Below are 19,741 nucleotides of genomic sequence, written 5' to 3'. Positions count from 1 at the left end.
CATTTAAATGTTTCATTTGAAGGACACATTTATTTATAGCTAACTTTTGTATAGAGTCACAGAAATTTAAAATGTTTGTACAAGCTAGAATACTATTGCCAAGAGCTAGTATCTGCTTTTACAAGTCATGTGTATTATCTTGAATAATTTCTAGAGAGTGCTGGTTGCCTGGGTGGCTCAGAGGTTTAGCACCTGCCTTTGGCCCAGGGTGTAATCCTGGAGTACTGGGATCGAGTCCTACATCAGGCTCCCTGCATGGGGCCTGCTGTGTCTCTGCCTTTCTCTCTCTCTCTCTCTCTCTCTCTCTCTCTCTGTGTCTCTCATGAATAAATAAATAAAATCTTCAGGAAAAAAAAAAGAGTAGTAGTTAAACAAAGCACCTATTCTTTCGATTAGACATTAAAATTCTCCGAACTATTCACTTCATGCCAAAACAGCCTAGAATTTTAATAATTACTTAAATTCCATAGAAAGGCTAATGTGTAACTAAAAGACTTACATCAAAAGAAAGTTCTAAAATGTATGTTTCGGTTATTAAAAATTCAAGGTATAACCAACTCTTATTTATCCCATTATAATAGCAATAACCTACAGTAAAGTTCCCATTTAATTTTGATTTTTACTTTCAGTACTGGTTTTACTCAGCTTCTGCCCATATAGTAGCAAACTGATGGATTTGAATTTCCCTTCTGTTTTCCTTTCCTACCCTTCCTGCACACCTGAGTGCTGTTTTCATGATATGCTAGGAAGGCCCAAGCAGAGATGCCCAAAGGAGGCAGATTAAAGTACAGACTCAGGAGAATTCAAAGTAGAGGCTCTCCTCACCCCAGGGGAGAAGTCTGTGTGTACTGCAAAGGAGAGACACCCTCTAGGGTGTCCTACCTATCCAGCAGTTAGTTATATTTGTATGTGATTTCCAGAATGTATTTTCCTTTCCCTTCATGGTAGCCTCAGGGCTATTTGGGAAACATGATGTTTTTCACATATTAGAGAAAGTTCTCTGGGCTGTCAGAGAATAATTAATTGCTTCTTATGGGCTGCTCTTCTCTACTAGAGTGGAAATATTTTAAGAGCTTCATTATGCAACCAAATAACTATGGCTACGTTCCTGGTATAGTAAGATGACCTGAAGAATAGAATGTCTGGTCATGAAGAACTCAAAACCCAGGTATATGCCAGTCCTAGTCTGTCATGTTTCATTCATAAGAGACATTGAGACACTTCCACAATCAGAGAGGTGGTCTGTACAGAAAAGGAGCCATCATCATGTACCAGAAAGACACTTGCTAACCAAAAACAATACCTGTATGCCATTGTGATTCCAAGTAATAAACATTTTTAGATATGCCAGGTTTGCTAAGAACTGAGGTAGAAAAAAATACTCCAAATTGACTTGCTTTGCAAGTTAATCATTCTATCACCTCTCAATTGAATTCTTCAGACTAACACATCTTCACTTTGGCCTTGTGTGTTTTCCTTTGCCATTTTTTATTCGAAGATTTTTTCCCAGAGACTTTACTACATTTTTTTTTTCTGAAATTCAAAAGCCCTTTAGAATATGTGAATAACACTGGTCATGTTACAAATTTTGAAGCTTAGTGCAGGCAAATGAGCTCTTCTTATATCTGAACAGACAATCCCATTCCCCTAAAAAAGGCAGCTGTGGTCACTTCTTAGGTCATTTCAGTTTGCAGTTTGAGCTTCTCCTGCCCAGTCTTTAGCAGCAGATATTGGCAAAGTGGGCAGGAGTCAGAGCACAGGGTAGCAGGGAGAGCAACAACAGATTGTCACCCCAGTGCTTTAGCACCTGTGACTCTGGAGTCACCTGTTCCCAGAGCACTTGCAACACAAAGAAGAAAAAAAATGACAGCCCAGGAACCTGGGTCTGGCACTCCTCAAGGGACAGGATTTGGATCTAAGCCTCCAGAAGGAAAAACTAGTGTATCCTCTGTACATAACTAATGAATTATTAAACACTACATCTGAAACTAATGATGTACTATGTGTTGGCTAATTGAATTTAAGTAAATTTTAAAAAAAGGAAGACTCAGAAGGGTTACAAGTCGAAAAAAGAAAACCCATAGAAGAAAAAGGCAACTACTTTTTAATTTATTTTGGAGGGAAAGGAGGAGGGATTAGTAGTTAAAGCATATAGACATGATAAAAATAAGAAATTTAGAATACTATATATTCTAAAGTTTTTCCCCTTCGGAAGGCTTAGATTTCAGCTATTCTCCTAGAGGGTTGAGAGACTGAGCAGTCATCTATGATAAAAGAAAAGACTCTCCACCCCACCTTTTCCCACCCTGGACAAGGTGTGGTGAACACCTTTAGAATCCAGACTTAGAGCACACATGTCCAACTAACCAACCTGAGTACTGCTGCACTGATATGGGTAGACTGTCCACTCTTATTAACCAAGCTTGCAATGCCCTGAGCACCCACCTGAACCCTGGAGGACTCAAATGCTAGCCTGGTCCTCCATACACAAGGGGCAGTATGGCTTCTGTGGTTGTGAAGAAATGGCATTTCTTTCCCTGTAGGCGATATCCGCAACGACCTGTACCTAACCTTGGAGAAGGGAGATTTCGAGAGAGGAGGAAAGAGTGTACAAAAGAATATTGAAGTGACCATGTATGTGCTTTACGCAGATGGCGAAATACTGAAGGTAAGATTTGCCAGTCAGTTTGGAATGGAGGTTTATCCTGTAATAATTCTAGCAAGTCTATGGACTTTGTCCAGAGACCCATTCTCTTCATGCAGACTGCACTCACATCACTGCATATGCATTCTTCTCTGCCTTTTCTTTTCTTCAAGGAAACCCTACAGTATGCTTTGATAATGACTTCCAGTGTCAGACAACCTGTTTAGAAACTCTTCCTTGTGTCTGACCTCAATCCTTCCTGCTCCAATTTAGACCTGTTCCCTCTAGTTCTGTCCTACATGTTACTCTTTATGCCATTCTGTCTAGCATCAAGCTGCCTACTTTTGGTAACTGTTGTTAGGCCCCACTCTTTTTGTTCCTTAAGCTAATAAAGCTACATTTGCTCTTTGGTCAATTGTGGGACTTAGGCACTCACTTGCTGGTAACAAGTAATATGACAAGGAATAGCAGAGTCAGGCTCTAAAAGATTATTTCCAACCAATGCCAGTATAAAATGCAAGTATATTTTCTGTCATTCTTCATTCAAAGTGAAGTCCTGGAATGTTGTTTTTCCATGGTTGGTATGTCATGGTGAAGTCCCTGACAAACAACAAGGCATCATTTGCATAGTACTTGATAGAAGGCAGATTACTCTTTTACAGATCTTACTCCTGTATGTTGACAATAGCCTTGTGAAGTAGGCAGAACAGGAATGATCATCCACATTTTGTGGAAGAAAAAAGGTAAAAGTAGTCAAAATCATCTCCCCAAACTAGAAAGAAATAGAGGAGAATGTTTAATTGGTGATAGAAACAATGATTTCTGTTTCATTTTAAAAACTCACCTCAAGGAAATAAATTTAAAAGAAGAGTGCCTGGCTGGCTCAGTTGGAAGAGCATGTGACTCATGATCTCAGGATCTTGGGTCAAGCCCCATGTTGGATGTAGAGATTACTAAAAAAAAAAAAAAAAAAAAAAAAAAGTAAAAAACCTACCTCAAGGCCTAAGGCATATCCTTTGTTTCATTGTTTGCATGGATAATGCCAAGATCAGCAGAGCTGTCAGCTACTCATACCACCCATGTGCAGACAGGGAGCTGCCCCTGATAGTGTTGCCTGCAACTGCCTGTCTTCCAGGAATATGGGACTACATCTTTATGGCAGTATTCGGAAAGGGGGCCAAGTTAAATCTGGTCTACCTTATCTATACCCAAGGACAGTTAGCCAAGGGCAACCTAAAATGCCAGTGCAACATTGGGGTAAGGAAGATTAGAAAACAAGGTCTTTTCACTTTATATATTAATTAATTTTCTGATCAGGTGAAGTGTATGTATGGCTGATTTCTCCTGTGGACTCCTTGCTTCCTTTCTTAATGAGGATGAAGAGCCTTTCTTAGTGGTTTAGGTACCTTCTTCAGCTTATTGAGTTGTGTGTGTGGTTACTTCCACCCCAAGCAAAAGAAGGAGCATTGTTGACTGCTGATTCTTTATGCCATCTACACAGTTGTTTCCAAAAGTATTTAATTTAAGTCAAATGAATTTTCTCATCTTATAGATTTGGCCTGGTGGGAAAATAAGACCTGGACAAAGAAGAAAGTGTTCTAGTGCCACAGAGAAATCCAGGGTCTTCCTCTGGGAGGATGACACTTTATTTTGCTTCTCTCTTTCAGGATTGCATAAGCTTGGGTTCAGGAGAGCCAAATAGGAGTTCCTACCACTCCTTTGTCCTCTACCACAGTAATAGTCCTCGCTGGGGAGAAATTATCAAATTGCCCATCCCCATTGACCGGTTCCGGGGCTCCCACCTGCGCTTCGAGTTCAGACATTGTTCCAGTGAGTGAGACTTCTCTCCACATTCCTTGGAGGATATGAATGTTCTATTGTCTCAGAGCTCTTTCCTCAGAAAGAGAATTCAGAGGGTTCTTATTATTGGGACAAGAAAATGAGGAGTTCTGAATAAATGGGTCCTCAGGGATGGGATGTCATCAGAGGCTGTTGTTGAGATGGTTATTCAAACCATGGCGCCTGGTACTGGCCCTTCCTAGTGTCTGACCCAGACACTGAATAATTACCAGTGTCATTCTCCTTTGGGTATTTCCTTTCTACATATTAAACTGCTTCTTAAAGAGCCTCTGGTTTATCAAGCCCAGCAATCTAGTTTCTATTTGGGTCTAGGTAGCCTGTGTACCTTGGGATATAAATGGAAATTCAGTCCAGTACATCAGTCCTGCAGTCAGGTAGCTACCTAATTAATGAAAGCAAGGGAAGAAAAAGTAAGGAACGTAGGTGATAAGCACCAGGGTAATTTCTGTTAAAAAGCAGAGTGAGGGGTAAAAACAACTAACACTTAGCTCTGGTTGCAGCAAAGGACAAAGGGGAAAAGAAACTCTTTGGCTTTGCATTCTCACCCCTGATGCGGGATGATGGCACCACTCTCTCAGATGACATCCATGAGCTCTATGTGTACAAGGTATGGAGCCTGGCTGTCTTTTACCTCAACCCTCACACCCCTAAGACAACTCTCACACATAGTTCTCAGCTAGGTGGTTTTCAGTGGGCAGGACAAAGGATCCAGGGTAATGCCCTGGTGGATGACAGCAGGACAACTGTGGGCAGGCTTTTGTTTTCCAGCCACAGTGGCCTTCCTTCCACAAATAATGTCAGCAGTCCCTTTGTTTCCCACCTCCCACTTCACAAGTAATAGAAATCTGTTACCAACTCCTCTGTGCCATTGTGGCCTTGGCTCAAACATTCAGAGACCTGCCATTTGAGATCGTGGTTCTGTCAGCTGTTGCAACACAGCTGCCACCCAAAGTTGCCTGCACACCAGGTGGAAGCCACCTGCCCCAACATGTTCTCTTTAAAAGGCATGTGAGCCATTCTGGGAGTTTCCAAACAGAAATCACTCTTCTAAGAGGACCTGAGGCCCAAGATCTAGTCTCAGGAAGATGAGAGCAAACATCAACATCAAAAAATCTCCTGCAACCTGATTTTTAAACATGGCATGGTTCAGAAAACATTCTTTGTTCTCTACCTTTGCCTGTAGTGTGATGAGAATAGTACCTTTAACAACCATGCTCTGTACCTGGGCTTGCCCTGCTGCAAAGAGGACTACAATGGCTGCCCTAACATCCCCTCCAGCCTCATCTTCCAGCGCAGCACCAAAGAGTCTTTCTTCATTTCCACGCAGCTCTCCTCCACCAAACTCACCCAGAATGGTAGGTGATGGGATCTGCAGGGTACTGCCCTCCCTGTCCTCAGTGGCTGGTTTCATATTGCTGATGCATACTAAGGGAGACAGAAATTCATTGCTTTTTCATGCCACAATGAGGGCATTCTTTTCACCTGAAGTTGGAGGAACCACTTGGCAATAACAGCCTTTAAGATTTCCCGTGGTTTTAGCAGCTCTGGAGTATACCTCTAGACTTCATGGATGTGCCTTTGGCCTTAACGTCAGCACTAAAGAGATTTGTTTTAATGCTTGTGGCTATTTCTCTTCCTCTATATTCCGCCTGTCCTTGGCAGGGAGAGACTGGGTTTTGCTTGCCCTTGGCATAGTCAGTGTTCACCATCTTTTGCACTTGCTTTTTAGTGGACCTCCTCGCTCTGCTGAAATGGAAGGCTTTTCCAGACCGGATCATGGACATCCTAGGGCGACTGCGGCATGTCAGTGGGGAAGAAATTGTTAAGGTATGGCTTTCTGAAATTCATACATGCTGCCTGAGCAAGAATCTGGGCAGAAGGTCTTTACTTCCCCTTGATTTCTACCAGTACCCCTCTAAGACCACTTCTTGAAATATAATCAGTTGAGTAGAAATAAAGTTGTTTTTCCTTTTTGTTACTGTTGTTAGCTTCCCTTTTTAGAGGTATCACATTGGGCTTATACCTCTTAGAAACTATATTTAGAAAAAAAGAAAGAAACTATATTTAGGTTATAAATTCTATTTTCTGACTTATTTTTCTTCCTAGAAAGCAAAACAATAATTAGAGGGTAGTGGTCAAACCATCCTCTCAGAAACACACCCAGTGCTTTGTGTTGTCTCCTCTCCTTCCTTAGGTCTCTCTCATTTTCCTTATTTGTAACCCTTTAACCACAAACCTAGCCTGAAGTTTTTTCTGACTCTACTCATTTGATTATATAGGAGAACTCAAAATACTCTCCATTAACCTAGAGCTTCTGATTTTGCCCAGTCTCTCAGTCTATACCAGGGATCCTTCCCTACTCCCTGCCTCAACTGCTTTCTCCAGGTACCTTTGTGACATTTCCCATCTAATGACCTGAGCAGACTGACAACAGTACTACCAGTCCTCAGTTGTCTTCCATAAGGGCTTCTCTGCATTGTACAAAGTGTTTGCCCACCTGGTTTTAGCACAAGAAAACCCCGAAGTACCTCCTGATGCTGTAAGCCCTGCAGGTGGATTCTACACGATGAACTGAACTCTGCTGAGGAAAATGGAGGTGCTTTTGATGATCAGCAAGAGCAGTGGAATGTAGGATAGAGACTAAATCTCAGGAAGGCACCTTGTCCATCAATGAGCATTCTTAGTTCTGTCATTGTAATTACCAAATCAACACAGATATCCTGCCAATACTTTATTTTACAGCTCCATTGACTCAGTAATATACATGATGTCTCCCAATGAGAAACAGTTTTAAAGTCTGTATACCTCTGTGTATTTTTATAAAGTCTTGTCTGAATTTTGTTTTCATCAATTAATCAGAGTATCATCGATTTTTAAAAACTTTTTTTTTATTTATGATAGAGAGAGAGAGAGAGGCAGAGACAAAGAACTCTTAAACAAGCTAATACTAGTTTTGTTTTGTTTAGAGAGGGAGGGAGAGAGGGAAGGAGGGAGGAAGGGAGAGAGAGAATCTTAAGCAGGCTCCAAGCCCAGCACAGACCCTGACGTGGGCTCAGTCTTACAACCCTGAGATCATGACCTGAGCTGAAATCAAGAGTTGGGTGTTTAGGGGCACCTGGGTGGCTCAGATGGTTGAACATCTGCCTTCAACTTAGGTCATGATCCTAGGGTCCTGGAATCAAGCCCCATGTCAGGCTCCCTGCTCAGTGGGGAGCCTGCTTCTATCTCTCCTTCTGCCCTTCCTTGCTCATGCTCTCTCTCTCTGTACTCTCTCTCTCAAATAAATAAAATCTTTAAAAAAAAAAAGTTGAGCGCTTAATCAACTAAGCCACCCAGGTGCTCCTGCTAATACTAGTTTTTGAAACTAAAAATCAGTTTATCTTCAGGGCATTTTTTTCTTCTAAATATTAAAAATATTAATTAGTAAACAAAAATGTATTTAAAAACTCTGTAATCTTTTTTTTTTTGTAATCTTTTTAAGGCTGAGTTGTTTTATTCCTGATAAGAGAATATCCTATCAGCATATATGGTTTTAGCATCAATAATTGATTTCAAGCCACCAGAAGAGTATGAAAAGAATCTGCTAGAATTAAAAAAAAATTTGTTTTGACTTTTTTTAGAATATTTCAAGCATACACAAAAGTAAAATAGTATAAAGAACCCTATGTGTACCTATCACCTAGATGATCAACAATCATCATCCTGTGGCCAGTCCTGCCCATCAGCACCCCTATCCACACCTACCACATTAGACATTGCTATAAAATAAACTGTAAACATAGTATCATTCAATTGCCTTTTGACTGACAGAATGTTAGATTTGACTTTTAAAGACTGCAAATATCCGTGAGTATTCATCCTTTCCATGGATTTTGCATCTCAGAAAGAAAAAGGCATATGTTAGAAATAAAACAAAACATAACAAAACCAAAATGGTGCTTCCAGATCTTTTACCCTTGTTGATAGCCCTCATCAGCAGCTTCCTCTCTTCTCCCAGAATACTGATTTCTAGACCAAAACATGGTTTCTGTACTTAAGACCTACTTGCCACACCCTTGTTCAAGTGTCCTCTATTGAGTTAGGCTACAGTAGACAGTAAGGAACTCCTGCACTCTCTGGGGTCCTGGGAAAGTGAGCTCTTTTTCTCAAAATTAATTTGGCATCAGAATCACTTACAATTGTCTTTGTTTCAAAATTATAATCTACATGGATGTCCTGTGTTTTTTAGGTAACTGCTCTTAGAAGTTTAGCACTTACCCAGGAGAAAGAGCCTCTGAAAATCTCTCTCAGGACCCTTGGGCTGTATGCAAACACCCTGAGTCCACCTAGTTATCCTTTAGCTAGGTAGACGTAGGATACTCATTTATTTTTAAACAGTGATTTGAGATCTTGGGAGATTTTTGAGTTTGTTTATTGGAAGATAAATTCATTGGTGTATGGTGTATGGAAGCTTGTACTAGGTCCTAACACTTGAGCCCCCTGATTTTTATGTTACAGTTTCTGCAAGACATCTTAGATACACTCTTTGTGATTTTGGATGATAATACAGAGAAATATGGCCTGTTGGTGTTTCAGTCTTTGGTAAGTTATCATCCTTCCTGACTTTCATTCTTATTAATTATTTCTGTCAAATGTTTTTAAAAATCCAAGGGAAACAATTTATAGAATGAGTCAACACAAGATACAGAAGTCTCTAGTTGAAAAGTGTCACCCAAGGAAGTCCACCCAACCAACTTACCAGGTAGATCCCTACAGTATCAGATTTGAAGAATTGAGCCTGGTCTGGTCCATGCCTCAACTTTGCAGTTCGTATACTTAGTCTCATCATTTTTGCAGAGCTGCCTAACCTCTGAAATAGAGACCTATAAAAACAGAATGCTCGGAGACTAATATAGGAAACCAGATGGCTTGTTCTTTCACCTACACAGGAGGATATAACCACCAAGAAAAGCAGAGACTCACCTGCTCTGGTCTGAGCATCACACTGTCTCCCTGTGTGCAGTTGTTTGGAAACTGGAGTCTCCAAAGGTTGCTTAGTGAGAATGGGCAGTGATTTGAATGTTCTGTGCATTTAGCTTAATATATCCAGTTCCATAGGAGTGCTGTCCATTCAAAGGGAACCACATACTCTAAGTCTACTTGATAGATGAGAAGAAGTGAGAGTTAAAATGACACTTGCATAGCTTGCCCCTTTGACTTTTCTTCTTCCTTGTTCTCCTGGCCTGCCAGCCCCATTTCTGAAGATCACAGCCTCTCATAGGCTGAGCTAGCTCAGAGGAAAAAAAAAATTTTTTTCCCTCTCTTTTCTAAGTTTTTTGAAACACCTTAGTATTTATGCCACCTTACATAGGTACTGTTTTGCTTTTTCCAAATCTGTATTGCACCACCCAACATTATTGAGAAGAGAGAGACTTATAGTAATACTAGAACAGACAGATAAGCCCCAAGTCTGAATTCAGAGATTGGGGGCCATAGGAATAAAAGAGACAAGACAGAAATACAGACCCAGAATAGAAATCTTACATTCCCATGGGGAACACTAGAGAAAATACCGACAGTATGTCATTCTTTAGAGAAACATGAGTTCTGTTTTCTGCTGGAGAGAAGTCCAAGGCCTTCAGTGAACCCTGGTACCCTTCATGTCCTCCAGGTATTCATCATCAACCTGCTCAGAGACATTAAGTATTTCCACTTCCGGCCTGTAATGGACACATACATCCAGAAGCACTTTGCTGGAGCCCTGGCATACAAGTAAGTTCATTTAGCATTAGGACTTGTGTTTGGATAGAAGGACAAGCTTAAAAAAAGCTCAGTGACAACCACCATTCATTCATCTGACCTTTTTTTAAATTAATTTTTTTCTAATTGTGGTAAAATATATATACTATAAAATATTCTATTTTTAAGTGTACATAGTGCACATAGAATATAAAATATCTATTTTAAAGTATATAGCTTAGTGACATTGAGTATGTTCACATTGTTGTACAACAGCCATCTCCAGAACTTTTTTCATCTTCCAAAACTGAAACTCTGTACCAATTAAATATTAACTCTCCATCACCTCTCCCCCTGCCCCTGGGCAGCCACCATTATATTTTCTATCTCTGAATGTGCCTATTCTGGATACCTCATGTCAATTGAATAATACAATACTTACCTATTCGTATCTGGCTTATTTCACTTACCGCAATGTCTTCAAGGTTCATTCATGTTGTAGCATGTGTCAGAATTTCCTTCCTTTTAATGTCTGAATAATGTTCCACTGTGCATATATACCACATTTTGTTTATCCACTTACCCATTGATAAATAACTTGGGTTGCTCTTGCCTTTTGGTTGTGAATAATGCTGCTGTGAACATGGGTATACAAATATATCTTCAAGACCCTGCTTTCATTTCTTTTGGACATATACCAGGAGTTGGGATCATGAGTTTGTTAGTTAGATAGTTCTATTTTTTTAATTTTTTGAGGAACGACCATACTAGTTTCCACAGTGGCCACATCATTTTTACATACCCACTAACAGTGTTCACGGGTTCCAGTTTCTCCACATCCTCAAGCCCAGACTTGTTATTTTCTATTGGGTTTTTTGGGAAGAGTGGGGGTTTTATAGTAAACACCCTTAATTGGTGTGAAGTAGTATATCATTGTGATTTTAATTTGCATTTCTCTAATGATTAATGTTGCTTAGCATCTCTTCATGTATTTATTGTGTATCTTCTTTGGAGAAAAAATTTATTCAAGTCCTTTGCCCAGTTCTTAAGCAGGTTGGTTTTTTATTGTTGAGTTTTAGGAATTCTTTATGTAATCTAAGTATTAACCCCTTGTCAGGTACACAGTTTGTAAATATTTTCTCCCATTGCATTTCTTTCTCTTGGTTTTGTTGTATCTTTTGATGTACAAAAGTTTTCAATTTTGATATAGTCCAGTTTATCTATTTTTTCTTCTGTTTCCTGTGCTTTTGATGATACGCCCAAGAAATCATTGCTAAATCTAATGTCATAAAGCTTTTCCCCTATGTTTTTGTCTACAAATTTAATTTATAGTTTTAGATCTTACATTTAGGTCTTTGACCCACTCTGAGTTAATTTTTGTTTATTGTGTTACATAAGAATCCAGCTTCAGATATCTAGTTTTCCTAATATAATTGTTGAAAAGATGATCCTTTCCCCATTGGATGGTCTTAGCACCCTTGTTGAAAATCATTTGACTGTCTCTGTGAGGAGTTATTTCTGGGCTATTTATTCTATTGATGTGTATGCCTGTCTTTATGCCAGTACCATGCTGTTTTGGTTACTGTAGCTCTATAGTAAGTTCTGAAATCAGGAAATATGAGTCCTCTAACTTTGTTCTTTTTCAAGATTGTTTTGGCTATTTGGGGAGCCTTGAGATTCCATATGAACTTCAGAATGAATTTTTTTATTTCTGCAAAAATTGCTATTGGGATTTTGATACAGATTGTGTTGTATCTGTAGATCATTTTGGGTCGTGTTGACATATTAATAGTATTTAGTCTTTCAATCAATGAACATGAATGTCTTTCCATTTATTAATATTTTCTTTAATTTCTATCAACAACATTTTATAGTTTTCAAAGTACAATTCTACAAGTCTTTCACCTCTTTGGTTAAGTTGGCCCTAAGTAGTTTATTCTTTTTGATGCTACTATAAATGGATTTTTTCCCATAATTTCCTTTTTCCTTTTTTGAAGTGCTCATTGTAAGTGTATAGAAATGCAAAGGACTTTTGTATATTAATTTTATATCCTGTAATTTTGCTGAATTCATTTATTAGTTCTAAAAGGTTTTTTGTGGAATCTTCAGTTTTTTTCTATATATAACACCAAGTCAGCTGCAAAGATAACTTTGTTTCTCCCTTTCCAGTTTGGATGCCTTTTATTACTTTTTCTTGCTTAACTGTTGTTCTTCCAGTACTATGTTGAATAGAAATGGCAAAAGCAGGCATCCTTGCCTAATTCCTAATCTTAGAGAAACAACTTTCTTTCACTGTTGAGTAGGGTATTAGCTATGTATGGTCTTTGAGCTGACATTTTAAACCATAGTTTGCTACATACTTGTCATACTTTTCCTTCTAGGAAATGATGGCAAAGCTACTAAAAGTAAGTCTTGCTTTTTTCATGAGAAACGTGAATAGGTAAATATAGCACCCACAAGTAAATGTCAAAGAAATAAAAAGTTGATAAAAAATATAAATAGTTAACATGGGAAACAGGTTATTTAGAACGATTGAAGCAATTTTTTAAAAAGCCATCACTTTCTTCTGTGGAATTACCACAAGTTTTGTAAATATAAGTAAAACCCAAGGTAACAAGACTGTGGAGTTACTGGTACTCTGGTGCTTTGATGTCAGTCTGTAGGGCAGACACTATGCTGTGCTTTAAGCATCATCATCTCATTAGTATTCACAATAACTTTGAAGTGTACTATTGATTTCTCTGTATTTTAAATAAAGAAAATGGCACAAAGAGATCAAATAACTTGCCCAAGGATACAGAGCTAGAAATTGATAGGCCACAGATGTGAACCCTGCTGTCTGACCAAGGCCTGTATTTTACTTCTGTGCTCTATTGCCACATAAAGGAGCAGGCCTTCTGATCTTGTCATCTCCTTTCACTCAGGTTACTTGGGCCTAAGGAAATAAAATATATAGGATAAAGGTGAAGCAAGGAGGAGCATACAGGACTATATACCTTTATCTGTGTCTACTATTTACTAGTAATTGTTGTATGTTCTGGAGACATAGCAATTTTAGACAAAATAAAAATACATGTAAAATCCGGGATTTGGGGTAATTTCTTATAATCAAAGAATAAATGTGTGTCAGGGAGAGTGAGAAAGAATGATTATAATTGCTAATTAAAATGTAGCACCTCTGTGGAGGAAGTAGGCTGTCTGAGTGAGATATGTTGTCTGGTCTCAGATGATCTGGAGATTCCACAGCCTAATGGATCCATCATTACATTCTGGCTCATCAGCAGGATATTATTCCTGTGTGGCTAATTCTGGGCTGCAAAAATTTCAAGCTGCATTGCTTTTGAATTAAAGTGGGGTTTCTGGAACTGTTCTCTTTCCCAGGGAGCTCATCCGCTGTTTGAAGTGGTACATGGACTGCTCAGCAGAACTGATTCGACAGGACCATATTCAGGAAGCCATGCGGGTAATGTACTAAGCTCACTGTACATAAAGGGACCACCCCTGCAGTTGTTTGTCAGTAATCTCAATGGTTTATAGTGTGCAGGACAAGCAGACATCCTAGTACACTAGTGTGCTTTCAGGAATGCTGTTGACCACATAACTCCCCTTTCCTCACCTTGGTTTTGCCCCAGAAGATCTTTATTCTGGATAATGTTATCTTAAGGCAGGCAGGATGGATGATGTGCATGTAGCTCCTGGCCATCCTGCCTATCTAGTTTTTGCCAACAGCATCCGTCTCTGCTTCTGCTGGCCAAAGCATCATATCTCCTTCTAAATGTTGATGGCAACATTGATTAGAACTGATCTTCCAACAATTTCCCTTGTTCAGTGGTAACTAAACATTGTAGAACTGTTTTAAATAAAAAGACCTAAGTGTGGGGGGATCCCTGGGTGGCGCAGCGGTTTGGCGCCTGCCTTTGGCCCAGGGCGCGATCCTGGAGACCCGGGATCGAATCCCACATCGGGCTCTCGGTGCATGGAGCCTGCTTCTCCCTCTGCCTGTGTCTCTGCCTCTCTCTCTCTCTCTCTGTGTGACTATCATAAATAAATAAAAATTTAAAAAAAAATTAAAAAAAAAAAGACCTAAGTGTGGATGCACTATCTATGGATGTGTTGAGAAGAAGATAATCTTAAAACCTTGACCTTTGGAGGAACCCAGGGTAACCCCTGGCAGTGCTCCTCTATGGACAGGTTCCATGATAAGGCAGCCCTTTGCATTTCTGGGCAGCTCCAGTTTTCAGGGTACTGAAATCCTCATTGCAAGTTAACTTTCTGGTAACTTCTTTTTATGGTACTGCTTCTACTGTAATGAACCACCTATGAGACTGTTGATCCCTTTTTTGCTCAACAGTTCTCCAGATAACTATTTAAAGAAAGCCGCCATAACCTCTGGGAACTCACAGCGAGTCCGTGCTTTCTCCCTTTTGGCCCCTACGTTTTCTTGTTCTTGAGTTACTTTTTTTTTTTCATTTGCTTTTTAACTATGTCTTTCCCACCCTTTCCAGTTAGCAATAAAAGAAGGGCAACAAAGTTCTGTTTTTTCTCTGTCCTCTTTTAATTTCACATCATCTGCTCTAAGTACTACTGGGCCTGTGATTTTGCTGTTCTTATCCACATGGTAACAGGTGAGACAGGTGTTTCCCCAAGCATCATCAGACTGAAGAGGCAGAGTCATAGGTCTGTGTTCCCTTGCCTCTTCTCTGTACATTCAAACTCTAAGGCCACAAGTATTATTTCTGTGCTCCTTCAAATAATACGTATCTACAAAGCAGTCAGCATCTATCGTGAGTGTTAGGATGCAAAGAGGAGTAAGATAAGCCTTTCCCCTTGAAGAAAACATTCCCAGTGAAGCATGCATGAAGCACAGATGTAGAGCAGTGTTCTGAGTTTGATGTGGGGGCAGGGCCTGAGTTCTGTTCTTCTCTTAACCCAGTACCTGTCAGATGCCTCATAGATATTTGAGGGGATAAAAATTGAGTTAAATGCAAGATATTCTATGTGAGTCTCAAAATTAATTGCTCAGGATACTGAAGCAAACACAGAAGTTGTTCTCCTAAGAATAATTCATTCAGTCATCCAGTCACTCAGTGTTGCTTGATACCTGCCATGTGTCAAACACTGTAGTAGTCACTGGGGATTCAGCAGGGGCCCAAGCAGAAAAGGCTAGGCCTTCATAGCACTTCCATTCAAGTGGAGGAGAGACAGACATGTAACACAGATAAATACACAAAGTCCGTGAAAAAAAACTTGATGAATACTATGAAGGGAATAAACAGGATCATAGGATAGACTAGCTGGAGAGGAAGGTTTACTTCAGACATTTTAGGAAAAGCTTCTCTGAGGAGGTAACCTCTGGACTTAAATCAATGTTCAGAGTAGGAGGATGAGCATTCCAAACAAGAAACAGCATGTTTAAAACCCTCTTTAGGGGGTGCCTGGATGGCTTAGTTGGTTAAGCTTCCTACTCTTGATTTCAGCTCAAGTCATGATCTGTATCAGGCTATGCACTGGGCATGGAGACTGCTTAAGTTTCTCTCTCTGGTCTCAAAACAAAACAAAAAACAAACAAAAACAAAAACAAAACCCTGGGAAGCTTGAGTTTTCAAGCAACCAAAAAGTGGCTGATAATGACCAAAGCAAGGGATTTCAAATGATAAATTTGATGTGAGAGGTAACAGAAGGGAAAAACTGAGGCTGGTTCCAAGGAGTCTAGCTAGATCAGCTAGGTTGATCTCAGGGTTACCTCAGGAGATGTACCTCAGGATATCAGGTTTGGGTGAAGAGAAAGAGGAGTTCCCTTTGGGGGAGCACTTTTTTGAGGTACTTTCATATTTATTCTCATCATTTCAAGCTTGTTTGACTGGCATCTCATACTAATCTATACCATATTAAGGTTCTATCAGGTCATTTCCCCTTCATCAAATTTTTTTTTAAAAAGTTCATTTATTTATTCATGAGAGATGCAGAGAGAGAGAGAGAGAGAGAGAGAGAGAGAGGCAGAGACATAAGCAGAGGGAGAAGCAGGCTCCACACAGGGAGCCCCATGTGGGACTCGATCCCAGGCCTCCAGGACCATTCCTTGGGCCAAAGGCAGGTGCTAAACCTCTGAGCCACCCAGGGATCCCCCCCTTCATCAAATTTTAGTTGATAAATCCTCTTGACTAAATCAGTAAGTCCATATCCAATCCTCTTTTCATCCTTCATGTATACACATTGTTCTGGTCTGGCAACTCTCCTTTCGGTGTGATAAAGTGTGGACCAGGAAACCTGTTCTTCATTACTCTTGATTCAATACATGTTGCCACCCATACCCCATGTCTTCCTTTCACTTTCAAAGTCATGACCTTTCTAAGAAAGTTTGACCACTAAGGAAAGTGAAAACAAAGAGTCCTTGATTTTCTTACTCGGTTGTTTGTTCCCTTGTGAATGGCCTGTAGGAGATATCTTTGGTGGGTTTGAGGATGGTATTTGGCAACATTCTAAAAAGATAGCACACTTTTCATTGCTGAGTTGCATCAGGTCCTCCAGGCATCAGGAAAGAGCAGGCACAGTGGATCTTCTTGTGATAGAGGGTTATAATAATTCTTAGGATCGCTTTTCCCTTCAGGTTTATTAACTTAAGTAGAATTTGACAGAGCAAACTCTTCACCCACAGTTTAAGTGTCCATTGTCTCCACACAGGGTTAGGAGCACCCTAGAACTTTACATAAATCTCATAGGCTCCACCACTCATGCTCAGGAAGTGCAAGAAATTCTGCTGTTTAGTTCTGTCTTTTACTGTGAAACTAGTGGATGTTTCAAGCCATTCAATACTTTTCTTGTGTTAACTGTTTCAAACTGAAAGAAGAAAAAATGGTCATTTTTCTTTTTAAAATTAGAGTATGTAGCACAGATTTTCCTGGTTCTTTCCAGACCACCATTAAAAGGCTACAGAAACAGAGGCTGTAGCATTTATGCTGATAAGGCCACACACTGTAACTTTTTTCTACTGGTACAAGGTTTGGAAGATGCATTTTTCTGACCTAGCCATTCTGCAATGCCAACTGAATTCTATCTGGGCCACAAAACAAAGTGTGTTTTGTTTTGTTTTGTTTTTTGTTTTTGTTTTTTTGTTTGTTTGTTTTGCCAAACCTTATACATGCATAGGTCATGAAAGGTAGCTTAAGAATTATTTCCTACTATATATTTTAAGTAGCTGAACTCCATTTGTTTCATTCTTGGATAAGTTTCTCTAGTGTCTCTGTCTTTCCAGTATCTGGAAAATCTGTGGCATTTCTTTGATGAGAATGCAGAGTCTTAGATTTTCAATCTGTTCTTTTAAAAGATAATTACTGTGCTCATAAGCATGGGCCAAGCTGCAGGGACTCCTCAGAGTGAGATTCTGCTCCTAAAACATGTTATGAGAGCTTCATCTTCTGCAGTGGTCAAAAATTGGGTATGGAATGTGTCCTGGTTTGGAAGAGGATAGAGAGTGAATGTGTCAGTTCTGCCTGGGGCTGTGCAACCTGGGGTAAGTTTTCTCTAGACTTGATCCCCAGTGAGAAGGCTGGCACTGTATCAGGCCCTAGCTATATCTCAAAGGTGCAGAAGTCTCCTTAATTCCTTCTTGGAACAAATTCAAGAGAAGTTAAATCATTGCTTTTGAAGCCTCCTATTTCCAAACCTGAAAAAAAATGCAAAGAAACTTAATTTTCTTTTGATCCTGTATGTTCTTGAATTCAACTGCTCCCATAACAGTCTGTGGTTCCTCATTTCCAGAACCACAAAAAGAGTTGTGAAACAATTTGGTGATTCTCTCAGTAAGAAGTCAGCTTCTGTTCAGTGCCCATTTGGGCTTTTGAGGAAAAGTTAAAAAAAAAAAAAAAAAGTGCTTGTCTCCACAGTTGAAATTGTCCATCACCTGATTTTGGTGTAGAATTTACTGTTACTTTGCCCTTGATGCCCTACTGTGTTAGTTCTGGCTATCTGTAACACCTCTCTATCCCCTCCAGGCCCTGGAGTACCTTTTCAAGTTTATTGTGCAGTCAAGGATCCTGTATTCCCGAGCCACCTGTGGGATGGAGGAGGAGCAGTTCCGGTCCAGCATCCAAGAACTTTTCCAGTCCATCCGCTTTGTGCTCAGTCTGGACAGCAGAAACTCGGAAACACTTCTTTTCACTCAGGTCTTTGAGCTGCAGGGATGTTTTGCTGCTGAGTTCTTGTCTGCCTTCCCTGTTTGTTTCTTTGTCCTCTGGCTTCTAGAGTTGCAGAAGCACTGCCAGACTCCTGAGGTTTGGGTGAGAGGTGATTTGCAAGGAAATACCTAATAGAACAAAACGCTACTTTTACTTCAAAGCCAGTTCTGCCCCAGCTGCCAAATATAAAACAGCCCAGTGACTTTATGGTAGAGAAGAAGCACAACTTATTCTCAGAAGCCCTCTTTGCACCACATTTATGTAGTTACCATAATATTTGTCATTTATGAACATCTTATTTAGAGGGAATGGTCAGAATGTATAGAGAATTTTGTTTCCTAGTCACTCTATTAATTTAAAGAAACTTAAAAAAATAAACTTTAGATTAGTACTTATCCACTCCAGAAGTTAAGAGTAAAATAGGCAGACATAACTAGAAAACTTCAGTTAAGAATTAAGATTAAATTTTATTAGAAATATCAGTGTGGGAAGAAAATTTACTTCCTTATATTACAAATCTCCAGTCAGCTGTTACCTTTTCCAGGGAGCCTCACCCTAGAAAGGATCAAGGATATTGTTTATTACATACCCTATCACAAGGGGGTTATTTTCTCTTATAAATAAATGTCAGAATTTTATCTAATAGATGCATTTCTTTGATTTTTTTTTTTGAAGCCAATTACTACTCAAAACCTATCAGCAATGATCACTCTCCCGTCCATTCATTCAGTTGCTACCAGGACTGTCATGAGTGCAAATGTATGTTTAAATGCCTCCTTTAAGATTAGAATAGTCTGCTTTTTGTTTTCCATTTGACCATATGTTGCCCCTGATGCCAATTGCCTTTAAGCCCCTTGGACCAAAGAACATGTGAGCAACTGCAAGCTAGACTTTATAAAAGAGTGGGAATTCCCTAAGGTTTCTAGTGTCTCTATAAGAAAAGGTCATTCCATGGCCTCCCTTGTGAAACACCTCACACAATGCATCCTCCTCCTCCTATCTGTCCTCCTGCCCATCTGTTCAAACCAAGAAGGGCCCAGGACACCTACTTTTCCCCTCAGCATACAGAGATATGAGGTGCTCAGAGGTAGCTAGCCGAGCAAGGCAGATATGCTTTCTCAGAACTTAGCAATGCCTTGTACTCAGTGGCATGTCCCTATCACATCAGGAGAGTTCAGATCTAGTCTCAGCTTAGACCTGCTTCTTTGGTGTCAGGCTCATGTTTTATGAGTTTCAGAATTCTCAGCAAGTCTGTGTTTCAGTCAGATTATATGTCTTTTCTTTGACTACTAGGAGATGTTAGGATGCCAATGTCCTTCTGTCCCAGTGCATAAGTATAGGAAAG

General features: G+C 39.8%; 1 protein-coding gene across 17 annotated transcripts in view; it reads left to right on the top strand.

Moving 5' to 3' along the window:
- The window catches only part of DOCK3 (dedicator of cytokinesis 3), a 514,642-nt gene that overhangs the window by 419,134 nt on the left and 75,767 nt on the right, over positions 1-19,741 (top strand). For all 17 annotated transcript variants that reach the window (XM_077858742.1, XM_077858737.1, XM_077858736.1 and 14 more), the window contains 9 exons: positions 2,544-2,668; positions 4,312-4,474; positions 5,005-5,111; positions 5,688-5,859; positions 6,234-6,331; positions 9,002-9,085; positions 10,155-10,255; positions 13,604-13,685; positions 18,214-18,384. In XM_077858742.1, coding sequence (XP_077714868.1) covers positions 2,544-2,668; positions 4,312-4,474; positions 5,005-5,111; positions 5,688-5,859; positions 6,234-6,331; positions 9,002-9,085; positions 10,155-10,255; positions 13,604-13,685; positions 18,214-18,384 — 1,103 coding nt within the window. The remainder of the gene's footprint in view (positions 1-2,543; positions 2,669-4,311; positions 4,475-5,004; positions 5,112-5,687; positions 5,860-6,233; positions 6,332-9,001; positions 9,086-10,154; positions 10,256-13,603; positions 13,686-18,213; positions 18,385-19,741) is intronic.

The sequence above is a fragment of the Canis aureus genome, chromosome 19 (genome assembly GCF_053574225.1).
Source record: "Canis aureus isolate CA01 chromosome 19, VMU_Caureus_v.1.0, whole genome shotgun sequence".
Lineage (NCBI taxonomy): Eukaryota > Metazoa > Chordata > Mammalia > Carnivora > Canidae > Canis > Canis aureus.
Note: the sequence above shows the minus strand (reverse complement) of the source record. Positions and strands in the feature narration are given on the sequence as shown.